This window comes from Zalophus californianus, chromosome 9 (genome assembly GCF_009762305.2).
Source record: "Zalophus californianus isolate mZalCal1 chromosome 9, mZalCal1.pri.v2, whole genome shotgun sequence".
NCBI classification, from domain to species: Eukaryota; Metazoa; Chordata; class Mammalia; order Carnivora; family Otariidae; genus Zalophus; species Zalophus californianus.
Window position 1 is genome coordinate 110,077,747 of NC_045603.1, and position 12,316 is coordinate 110,090,062.

A 12,316-nucleotide genomic window follows, 5' to 3' on the forward strand; every position below is an offset into this window, starting at 1 on the left:
TAGTATGATTTATAGGTTTATTAAATATTATATAATGAATAAAGATTTTGTTGTGACCTCTTCAATGAATTTCCAGTTTCAATGTGAAAAAAATAAAGCAAGATATTTTCTAAATTTTAATTATTTTACCTGGAGGTATAAGAAATGTATGAAGATGACTTGTCTCTATATAACATCATACAAAACATATTTGCAAAATATATGACACTTAAATAAACATGACATTATCAAAACACATATGATCAAATTTCATTTTATTGCTTTTACACCACTCCTGGAGATATTAGAGGAACATCAGTGAATAGAGGCAAGCTGGAGCTTCAACATAGAGCTCCTTCCTTAACATCAGCAACAAAAAGGTTTTGATCTTAGAGTTTCGAGTTTGTTCCAGATAGTAAAGAAGAATTCTGAAAATAAACCAAGTAATTATAACTTTCATTTAATTCAACCTGTAATATACACACATACAAACACTTCTGAAACTTTCAGTTTTATGCATTTCTTGTTATTAAAGTATATGTTAGATTAATTGCATGTCATTTTTCAAAACATTATCTAGAACTTTTTGAAATCAGTGATCTTTCTCTCAATGCTAAAAAGTTGATTTCAACTAAAGACTCACACCTTCAGCAAATTATAGTTAGACTCCTCTAAGCCCTCTTTTTACAAGGCCTTGGCCCTGTCCTTGGCCTGCTTTTAGCAAGAATACCGTTCAGCTAACTTAGTAGGAATGCTCCTACCCTTGATGTCTCCTTTTGTAATTTCATATTGACCTCTTCATTCTGCTCATTGGCTATAAATCCCTAGCTCTCTTCACTATATTTGGAGTTGTGTTCAATCTCCCTGCCCTATTGCAGTAGTCTTGAATAAAGTCTTAATTATTATCTTAAACAAATGTCAGAATAATTTTTTCACAGCATTGTTAAAAATGGAAAGGACTTGCCTATCTTTGATGGTAGCCAAAGCCTTCCAAAGACTATAGATCCTACTTACTTTTGCCCTAATTCTGGTCTAATTTTAATTAGTCAGTGTTCTTGGTTGAAACTGATATTGTCTACTCAGTATTAAGGGACATCCTACTACCATAAAAAAGCACTACATTTTATCCAACAACACTGTTGAAATACTATTCCTGCCCCTACTTCTCCAGGGGTCTGTTTTTACTTATACCAGTCATTAATCAACAGAAATATTTCCTATATATTTTTCTGAATAGCTCACTGCCTTCCCAGGTCCTTGATTAACTGTTGGATCATTGATAATTCTTGAGTTGTGCTTTCCAATATGGGAGCCACAAACCACATATGGCTATTTAGATTTAAACTAATTAAAACTAAAGATCTAGATTCTCAGTCACACTAGCCACATCTCAAGAGTTCAACAACTGCATATGACTCATAGTTCCCTTATTAGAAGGCACAAGTACAGAACATTTCCATTATCACAGGAAATTCTACTGGGGAGTGCTATGGAGCTAAAGTTGTAGTTGACATGGAAGAGGTGGTTTGGGAGAATTTTTAAATGGAGCCAATATAGATTGAATTTGTTCATTGGGTTTCCTCTGCCAGTAGCTATAAGATCTGGATTTTTAAAAAATCAGCTGCAATTATTTGTATATGGTTTTGAATATTAGTTGATTTCCCTTCTATCATCAAATGTTATCATTGAAACATGTTAGCATGTTTCTCAACTCTGGCAGCATATTTGAATCACCTACAAAGAATCTGGTTTAACTGGTCTGGGGAAGGGAGCAGAGAATTAGTGTTTTATAAAAGCATTCCAGATGAATTCTATCTTGTAGACAGGCTTGAGAAGCACTAATTTAGCACACATATTAGCTCATTTAATCAAATGATTACATAATTAATATATATGGCACTGTTATCTGGGTAGTCCATGGGGGCAAACTGAGAAGCTAGAATGGATCCAGTTTAAATAATCCCAGCAATTGCCATTCATGGGGACAGATTGCTATGTTGAACTAAAATTTATGTTGAAAAAAATCATTCTAGAGAGAAACATAAAATTCACCTTATTCACAATCCAATTATTTGGCAACTTGTAATAACAATTTTACTATTTGTTTCTGTATATATTCTCTCCAAAATCCTCACAAGAGTTGTTAATATGTTTCATTGTTATATTACCTCTGGGATGTTTCAGGTTCAGAAAATAGATAATCGGTTATTAGTGAAGAAATATTCCATTTATTTTCTCTTGGCTGATACTTTAATTAGGCTCAATTTATGATTTCTATTTACTATAAAAGCTATACATTTTTTACTACTATATAAATTATAAACAATATCTTTAAATGAGAGATTTTAGAAAATAGCCATTATTTCATTAATTTTTCCATTTTATGTTTCTGGAGAAATCTATTTTTTCTTTAATTTTTGACACTAAATGGAACTCCATGTACTTAGATCAATATCATTGTTCAGTGCTCTCATTTTTGCCAGATATATATATATGTATATATACATATATATATACACACACACATTCAAAGTTCAAAAGGGTATTATACAAATTTAAATATTCATGTCAGTAATAATCCAGATTAGATTTAAGACCATGTCATCCAATAGTATTACTCTCTCTAGGGCACAGTGAAAATGTAGTTAAAAATAATATTTTAATGTTATTAACATTGATTGGCAAGAATCATGTCTTTCAAATTATTAGCACTTATATTTTGTGCCAATACAAATTCTACAAAATATGCTCTAACAGATATCAATCAGGTTATTGTCATGAGGCATTTACTTTTACTTTATGTTTACTTCCTTTCCTTTTTGAAATTTGTTGTGCAATGTTCAAACATTAACATTTTGAATAGGCTGAATATTTTAATCATTTGTCATTGACAATATAACTTTTTTAAAATTAGAAAAAAGAGAAAGCATTGCAAACATTCAAACTTACCTGCTACCAATTAAGCTCCTCCATGATCTGGACCTTCCCTATTTATCCACGGTATTTCCCACTATTGTTCAATAAGCACCATCCTTTCAAGTCAGTGTTATTTTCATTAAGTTTCTACAAATGCAGATTTCATTACTATCTCCATGAATTTGCTCATGTTGCTTATCTTGACCAGAACTCATTTTTTCTCAAAAATAGGGGTGTGGTGGAGATTTCGGGCAGCAGTATGTGTGACTTTAAAGAAAAGTTATTGTGTGATTAAAAAAAAGTTTAATTTCATTATAGTTGATATAATTTTTATTATATGTGACATATGGAAAACAGATTATTATATATGAATAGTAGTAACACTGGAAATGGAAATGGAAAAGCAGTACATAAATCATACAAGTACATACATAAATAAACCTATGTTTCTATAGAAATGATACTGGGACACCCTTAACTTAGAGCAGTATAAATATAGTACAATGGTTCTCCAAATTTAGCCTATGTCAGAATCACCCAGAAAACTTGTTAAAACAGCTCGCTGGACTTGAACCTTAAAGCTTCTGATTCTGTAGGTCTGAGGTAGGGTCCAATAATTTGTATTTCTAATATATTCCCAGTTGATGCCCAGGCTGCTAGTCTAGAGACTACACTTTGACAAACATTGACAGAGAAATTTTAAAAGTTCAAATTCACTGGAATGTTGGTTTTTTTGGAATACATATGATATTTATTCTTAATATACCTATGGTTCTTCAAAAAATCAGTCGGTTTTAAGTGAGAGACAATTTGTGTACTGCAAAAGAAAGGGTCATAAAATTAGTGTCAGGGAGGAAATAGTGGCAATTCCTTTTAGGCAGAAGACTTATGTTTGAGCTGATAGAAACCAAGACTGGATTCTAAAATAGCTATTTATTCAAATGATGTCTGTTTCAACATTGTTAGGAAACTGATATCACAACAAAAGTGCCATTCAACAGAGGCCTAGTTAAATAAACTATGGTATGCTCAAATATAAAGGACTTAAAAAGAATTAGATTGATTTGAACAGAAATAGAAAAAAATCCTAAAATTCATATGGAACTATTAATGACCCTGAATAGACAAAACAATCTTAAGAACAACAAAGTGGAGGCATCACATTTCCTGATTTCAATCTATTTACAAAGTAACAGTCATCAAAAATTATGGTACTGGCATAAAAATAGGAATCCGGACCAGTGGAACAGAACAGAGCCCAGACATAAACATTTTTTGACATGGCACCCATAATATACAATGGAAAAATGGTAATCTCTTCAATAAACGGTACTGGGAAAACTGGAAATCCTAATCTAGAGAATGAAATGGCAACCTTGTCTTATACCACTCACAAAACGTTAACTCAAAATGGATGAAAGACTTAAAGCTAAGACCTAAAACTGTAAAATTCCTAGAAGAAAACAAAATTAAAATGATCCTTGGTGTTGGTCTTTGCAATGATTTCTTGCATAAGATACCATTAGTAGACAACAAATAAACAAGTGGGACCACATCAAACTACGGAGCTTCTTAACAATAAAGGAAGCAATCAATTGAAAAGGCAACTACCACAGGGGAAAAAATATTGGCAAGCCATATATCTAATAAGGGGTTAATATCCAAATTATAAAGAACTCATATAACTCAGCAGCCAAAAAGCAAATATTCCAATAAGAAATGGGCAAAGGAATCGAATAGATATTTTTCCAAAGAAGACATAGATAAGGCCAATCAGTATTTTAAAAGATGCTCGACATCACTCATTTTGAGAGACATACAAATTGAAAGTAATATGAGATATCACCTCACATCTATTAGGTTGGCTATTATCAAAAAGACAAGAGATAAATGTTGGCAAAGCTGTGGAGAAAAGGAAACCTTTATACACTGTTAATAGGAATGCAAATTGTTATAGCCATTATGGAAAACAGTTTGGCAGCTTTAAAAAAAAAAAGACATAAAGCTACCACATGATTCATCGATCCCATTACTGGGTATATGTTTGAAGGAAATGAAATCTGGATCTTGAAGAGATACCTGCAACCCCATGTTCATTGCTGCCTTATTCATAAGAGCCAAGATATGGAAGTAACCTAAATGTTATTTGACAGTTATTTGGATAAAGAGAATGTGACATGCACACACACACACACAGGAATATTATTTTCAACCATAACAAGGAAGTAAATCTTGCCAATGCCACAACATGAGTAACTCTAAAGGGATTTATACTAAGTGAAATACATCAGAGGGAGAAAGACATATTCTGTACAATCTCACTTAGATAAGGAATCTAAAAAAAGCCAAACAAACCATTATCATAGAAACAGAGAATAGAATAGCAGTTGCCAGGGGCTGGTGGGAAGATATAGGGAGATATGGTTCAAAGGGTACAGGATTTCAGTTATAAAAAGAATAAGTTCATAGGATCTAATGTAAAATGGTAACCGTGGTTAGTAATATGGTATGGTGTGCTTGAAAGTTGTGAAGAATAAATCTTACATTCACACCACATACAAAAAATCATTAACTATTTGAAGAGATGGATGTGTTATCTTTTCAAAATTTAAGTATTAATTTTTAATAGAGAAAATATTGATATATCATATATTAGTTTCTGTACAACATAGTGATTTGATATTTCTATACATACTACAAAATGATCACCACAATAAGTCTAGTTAACTTCCAACACAATACATATGGTATTTGTCTTTTTCTGATTTATTTCACTTAGTGTAACACTCTCTAGCTCCATCCATGTCATTGCAAATGGCAAGATTTTGTTCTTTTTTATGACTACTATTCCATTGTATATATATATATATGTATACACCACATCTTCTTTATTCATTCATCAGTCAATAGACACTTGGGCTGTTTCCATAATTTGGCTATTGTAAATAATGCTGCTATAAACATATGTATGTATGCATGTATCCCTTCAAATTAGTAGTTTTGTATTCTTTGAGTAAATACCTAGTAGTGCAATTGCTGGATTGTAGGGTAGTTTTATTTTTAAGTTTTTGAGGAACCTCCATACTCTTTTCCACAGTGGCTACACCAGTTTGCATTCCCACCAACAGTTCAAGAGTTTCCCCTTTCTCCACATCCTCGCTGACACCCGTTGTTTCTTTTGTTGTTAATTTTAGCCATTCCGACAGATGGGAGGTGGTATCTCATTGTAGTTTTCATTTGTATTTCCCTGATGGTCAGTGATATTGAACATCTTTTCATGTGTCTCTTGGACATCCGGATGTCTTTGGAAAAATGTTTATTCATGTCTTCTGCCCATTTTTTTAAAAGTTTTTTAAAATTTTTTTATTGTTATGTTAATCACCATACATTACATCACTAGTTTTGGATGTAGTGTTCCATGATTCATTGTTTGGGCATAACACCCAGTGCTCCACGCAGAACGTGCCCTCTTTAATACCCATCACTAGGCTAACCCATCCCCCACCCCCCTCCCCTCTAGAACCCTGTTTTTCAGAGTCCATCGTCTCTCATGGTTCATCTCCCACTCTGATTTTCCCCCCTTCATTCTTCCCCTCCCGCTATCTTTTTTTTTTTCTTAACCTATGTTGCATTATTTGTTTCAGAGGTACAGATCTGTGATTCAACAGTCTTGCACAATTCACAGTGCTCTTCTGCCCATTTTTTAGCTTGATTATTTGCTTTTTGGGTGTTGAGTTCCATCAGTTCTTTATATATTTTGGATACTAACCCTTATCAGATATGTTATTTGCAAATATCTTATCCCAGTGCCTTGTCTTTCAGTTTTGTTGATTATTTCCTTTACTGTGCAGAAGCTTTTTATTTTGATGAAGTCCCAATAGTTTATTTGGCTTTTGTTTCCCTTGTCTCAGGAGACATATCTAAAAAGGAAGTTGCTATGGCCAATGTCAAAGAAGTTGGTGCCTGTGTTCTCTTCTAGGATGTTTATGGTTTCAGGTAGCACATTTAGGACTTTAATCTATTTTGAATTAATTTATGGTGTAGGAAAGTGGTCCAGTTTCATTCTTTTTGCATGTTTCTGTCCAGTCTTCCCAACACCATTTGCTGAAAAAACTGCTTTTTTTTTTTTTTCCATTGGATATTCTTCCCCGCTTTGTCAAAGTTTGACCGACCATAAAGTTGTGGGTTCACTTCTGGGTTTTGTATTCTATCCATTGATCTATGTGTCTATTTTTGTGACAGTGCTAAACTGTTTTGATCACTACAGCTTAGTAATAAAACTTGAAGCCCAGAATTATGATGCCTACAGCTGTGCTTTTCTTTTTCAAGATTGCTTTGGCTATTTGGGGTCTTTTGTGGTTCCATAGAAATTTTAGGATTGTTTGTTCTAGCTCTGTGAAAAATGCTGTTGGTATTTTGATAGGGATTGCATTAAATGTGCAGATAGTTTTGGGTAGTATAGACATTTTAACAATATTTGTTAATCCATTAACATGGAATACTTTTCCATTTCTTTGTGTCATATTCAATTTCTTTCATCAGTGTTTTATAGTTTTCAGAGTACAGGTCTTTCACCTCTTTGGTTATGTTTATTCTTAGGTATCTTATTATTTTTGGTGCAAACGTAAATGAGATTCCTTCATTTCTCTTTCTGCTTCTTCATTATTGGCATGTAGAAATTCAACAGATTTCTATATGTTGATTTTGTATCCTGTGACTTTGCTGAATTCCTTTATCAGTTTGAGCATTTTTGATGGAGTCTTTCAGGTTTTTTATATAGAGTTTCATGTCATCTGCATATAGTGAGTTTGACTTCTTCTTTGCCAATCTGGATGCCTTTCTTTTTTGTTGTCAGATTGCTGAGGCTAAGACTTCCTGTGCTATGTTGAATAAGAGTGGTGAGAATGAACATCCCTGCCTGTTCCTGCCTGTAGAGGAAAAGTTCCCATTGGATATTTCCCCATTCACAGTGATATTAGCTGTTTTTCATATATGGCCTTTCTTATTTTGAGGTATGTTCCCTCTAACCCTACTTTGTTTAGAGTTTTAATCATGAACAGATGTTGTATTTTGTGAAATGCTTTTTTTTACATCTATTGAAAGGATCATATGGTTTTTATCCTTTCTTTTATTAGTGTGATGTATCAAGTTGATTGCTTTGTGAATTTTGAACTACCCTTGCAGCCCAGGAATGAATCCCACTTGATCATGGTGAATTATATTTTTTAGTGTGCTTTTGGACTCAGTTTGCTAGTATTTTATTGAGAAGTTTTGCATCCATGTTCATCAGGGATATTGGCCTGTAGTTTTCTTTTTTAGGGGTGTCTTTATCTGGTTTTGATATCAGGGTAATGCTGGCCTCATTGGAGGAAATTGGAAGTTTTCCTTCCTTTTCTATTTTTTGGAATAGTTAGAGAAGAATAAGTATTAACTCTTCTTTATTTTTTTTTTAAATTTTATTATGTTATGTTAGTCACCATACATCATTAGTTTTTGATGTGGTGATCCATGATCCCTTGTTTTCATATAACACCCAGTGCTCCATGTAGTACGTGTCCTCCTTAATACCCATCACTGGGCTAACCAATCCCCCCTCCCCCCTCCCCTCTAAAACCCTGTTTGTTTCTCAGAGTCCATAGTCTCTCATGGTTCATCTCTCCCTCCGATTTCCACCCCCCCTTTAGTTCATAGGATCTAATGTAAAATGGTAACTGTAGTTAGTAATATGGTATGGTGTGCTTGAAATTTGTGAAGAATAAATCTTACATTCACACCACATACAACAAATCATTAACTATTTGAGAAGATGGATGTGTTATCTTTTCAATATTTAATTATTAATTTATTTTTATTTTTCCCTTTATTTTTTTTATTTTCCCTTCATTTTTCCCTTCCTTCTCCTAATGTCCTCCACGCTATTCCTTATGTTCCACAAATAAGTGAAACCATATGATAATTGACTATCTCTGCTTGACTTATTTCACTTAGCATCATCTCCTCCAGTCCCATCCATGTTGAGGTAAAAGTTGGGTATTCATCCTTTCTGATGGCTGAGTAATATTCCATTGTATATATGGACCACATCTTCTTTATCCATTCATCTGTCAGTGGACATCTCGACTCCTTTCACAGCTTGGACATTGCGGACATTGCTGCTATGAACATCGGGGTGCATGTGCCCCTTCTTTTCACTACATCTGTGTCTTTGGGGTAAATACCCAGGAGTGCAATTGCTGGATCCTAGGGTAGCTCTATTTTTAACTTTTTGAGGCACCTCCACACTGTTTTTCAAAGTGGTTGTACCAACTTGCATTCCCACCAACAGTGTAAGAAGGTTTCCCTTTCTCCACAACCTCTCCAACATTTGTTGTTTCTTTCCTTGTCCATTTTTGCCATTCTAACTAGAAGACTCCACCCCCAAATTACTAGAACTCATACAGCAATTCAGTAATGTGGCAGAATACAAAATCAATGCACAGAAATCAGTTGCTTTCTTATACACTAACAACGCAACTGTAGAAAGAGAAATTAGAGATTTCCATTTACAGTAGCACCAAAAACCATAAGATACCTCGGAATAAACCTAACCAAAGAGGTAAAGGATCTATACTCTAGGAACTACAGAACACTCATGAAAGAAATTGAAGAAGACACAAAAAGATGGAAAAATAATCCATGCTCATGGACCAGAAGAATAAACACTGTTAAAATGTCTATGCTACCCAGAGCAATCTATACCTTCAATGCCATCCTGATCAAAATTCCAATGACATTTTTCAAAGTGCTGGAACAAACAGTCCTAAAATTTGTATGGAATCAGAAAAGACCCCAAATCGCCAAGGAAATGTTGAAAAAGACAAACAAAGCTGGGGGCATCACGTTGCCTGATTTCAAGCTATATTAGAAAACAGTGATCACCAAGACAGCATGGTACTGGCACAAAAACAGACATATAGACCAATGGAACAGAATAGAGACCCCAGATATGGACCCTCAACTCTATGGTCAAATAATCTTCAACAAAGCAGGAAAAAATATGCAATGGAAAAAAGACAGTCTCTTCAATAAATGGTGCTTGGAAAATTGGACAGCCACATGCAGAAGAATGAAACTCGACCATTCCTAACACCATACACAAAGATAAACTCAAAATGGATGAAAGACCTCAATGTGAGACAGGAATCCATCAAAATCCTAGAGGAGAACATAGTCAATAACCTCTGACATTGGCCACAGCAAAAGCTAGTGAAACAAAAGCAAAAATGAACTTTTGGGACTTCATCAAGATAAAAAGCTTCTGCACAGCAAAGGAAACAGTCAACAAAACAAAGAGGCAACCCAGAATTGGAGAAGATATTTGCAAACGACACTACAGATAAAACCCTGGTATCCAAGATCTATAAAGAACTCAAAGTCAACACCCAAAAAACAAATAATCAAGTCAAAAAATGCACAGAAGATACTAACTCTTCTTTAAATGTTTGGTGGTAGAATTTGCCTGTGAAGCCATCTGGCTTTAGACTTTTGTTTTTGGGAATTTTTATATTACTGATTCAATTTCTTTGCTGAATATCAGTCTGTTCAAATTTTCTATTTCTTCCTGTTTCAGTTTTGGTAGTTTATATGTTTCTAGGAATTTATCTATTTCTTCCAGGTTTTCCAATTTGTTGGCCTGTAGTTTTTCATAATATTTTTAATTACATTTCTGTGGCATTATTTGTTTTTTTTTTCCTATTCTCTCATTTGTTATTTTATTTATTTGGGTCTTTTTCTTTTGATAAGTCTGGCTAGTGGCTTATCACTTTTATTAAGTTTTTCAAAGAAACAGCTCCTTGGGGCTCCTGGGTGGCTCAGTGGGTTAAGTATTTGACTCTTCATTTTGGCTCAGATCATAATTTCAGGGTCGTGGGATCAAGCTCAGTGTCAGCTCCATTATCAGTGTGGAGTCTGCTTGTCCCTCTTCCTCTGCTTCTCTGCCAGCTCCCACCCACTCGCTTGCTCTCTCTCAAATAAATAAATAAATAAATAAATAAAATCTTAAAAAAAAAAGAACCAGCTCCTAGTTTCTATTTTTTTTTTTTTTTTTTTAGTTTCTAGATCATTTATTTCTGCTCTAATATTTACTATTCTCTTCCTTCTGCTGGCTTCATTTGTTCTTGTTTCTGTTTCATCCTCTAGGTGTAAGGTTAGTTTGTGTATTTGAGACTTTTCTTGCTTTTTGAGGTAAGTCTGTATTGCTCTAAACTTCCCTCTAGGACTGGCTTTGCTGCATCCCAAAGGTTTTAGACTGCCGTGTTTTTATTTTCATTTGTTTCCATGAATTTTTTAAAAATTTCTTCTTTGACTTCCTGGTGGACCCATTCATTGTTTTGTAGCATGTTATTTAACCTCCATGTATTTTTGTCTTTCCAGACAGAGCATTTTTGGCTGCATATTTTCCCATTCAGCACTTTTAATGTATCAATGTCACTCCCTTCTGGCTTGGGAAGTTTCTGCTGAAAAATCTCTAGCTAGCCTTGTATGTATGTTACTGTCTTCTTTTATCTTGCTGCTTTTAAAATGTTTTCTTAATCACTATATTTTTGCAGATTTAATTACAATATGTATTGGTGCTGGCCTGCTTTCATTGATTTTGTTGGGGGTCCTCTGTTCCTCCTGTATCTGTATGTCTGTTTCCTTCCCCAGATTAGGGAAGTTTTCAGCTGTGATTTCCTCAAATAAATTTTCTGCCCCCTTTTCTCTTTCTTCTTCTAGAACTTCTATAATACAGATGTTATTATATTTGATGGAGTCACTGAGTTCCCCACTTCTCATGTTCCTTATTCTTTCTCTCTTTTGTTCTGTTTTATTATTCTACATTATTTTGTCTTTAATATCACTTATTCATTGTACTGCTTCTTTCAGCCTTGTGTTCATTGCATCCAGCCCATTTCTAATCTCAGTTATTGCATTTTTCATTTCTGATTCTTTTTCAACTCTTATCTCAGGGTGAGGACCTCCTCGAAGTCTTCCATTCTTTTCTCAAGCCCAGTGGGTATCCTTATTTTTTTTTAATTTTTTATTGTTATGTTAATCACCATACATTACATCACTAGTTTTGGATGTAGTGTTCCATGATTCATTGTTTGGGCATAACACCCAGTGCTCCACGCAGAACGTGCCCTCTTTAATACCCATCACCAGGCTAACCCATCCCCCCACGCCCCTCCCCTCTAGAACCCTCAGTTTGTTTTTCAGAGTCCATCGTCTCTCATGGTTGGTCTTCCCCTCTGATTTCCCCCCCTTCATTCTTCCCCTCCTGCTATCTTCTTTTTTTTTTTTTCTTAACATATATTGCATTATTTGTTTCAGAGGTACAGATCTGTGATTTAACAGTCTTGCACAATTCACAGCACTCGCCATAGCACATACCCTCCCCAAT

At 34.3% G+C, this 12,316-nt stretch overlaps 1 protein-coding gene across 11 annotated transcripts in view; it reads right to left on the reverse strand.

The window, feature by feature from the left end:
• Positions 1–12,316, reverse strand: part of CCDC7 (coiled-coil domain containing 7) — a 481,360-nt gene that overhangs the window by 56,485 nt on the left and 412,559 nt on the right. For 8 of the 11 annotated variants that reach the window (XM_035729118.1, XM_035729115.1, XM_035729117.1 and 5 more), the window contains one exon: positions 248–407. The exons of 1 other annotated variant lie outside the window; for it this stretch is intronic. In XM_035729118.1, the coding sequence (XP_035585011.1) occupies positions 346–407 (62 nt within the window). In that variant the 3' untranslated portion in view covers positions 248–345. Of the gene's footprint in view, positions 1–247; positions 408–2,928; positions 3,163–3,645; positions 3,713–12,316 lie in introns of those variants that run through there. 2 more of the 11 variants (XM_035729109.1, XM_035729111.1) reach the window with 2 other exon arrangements.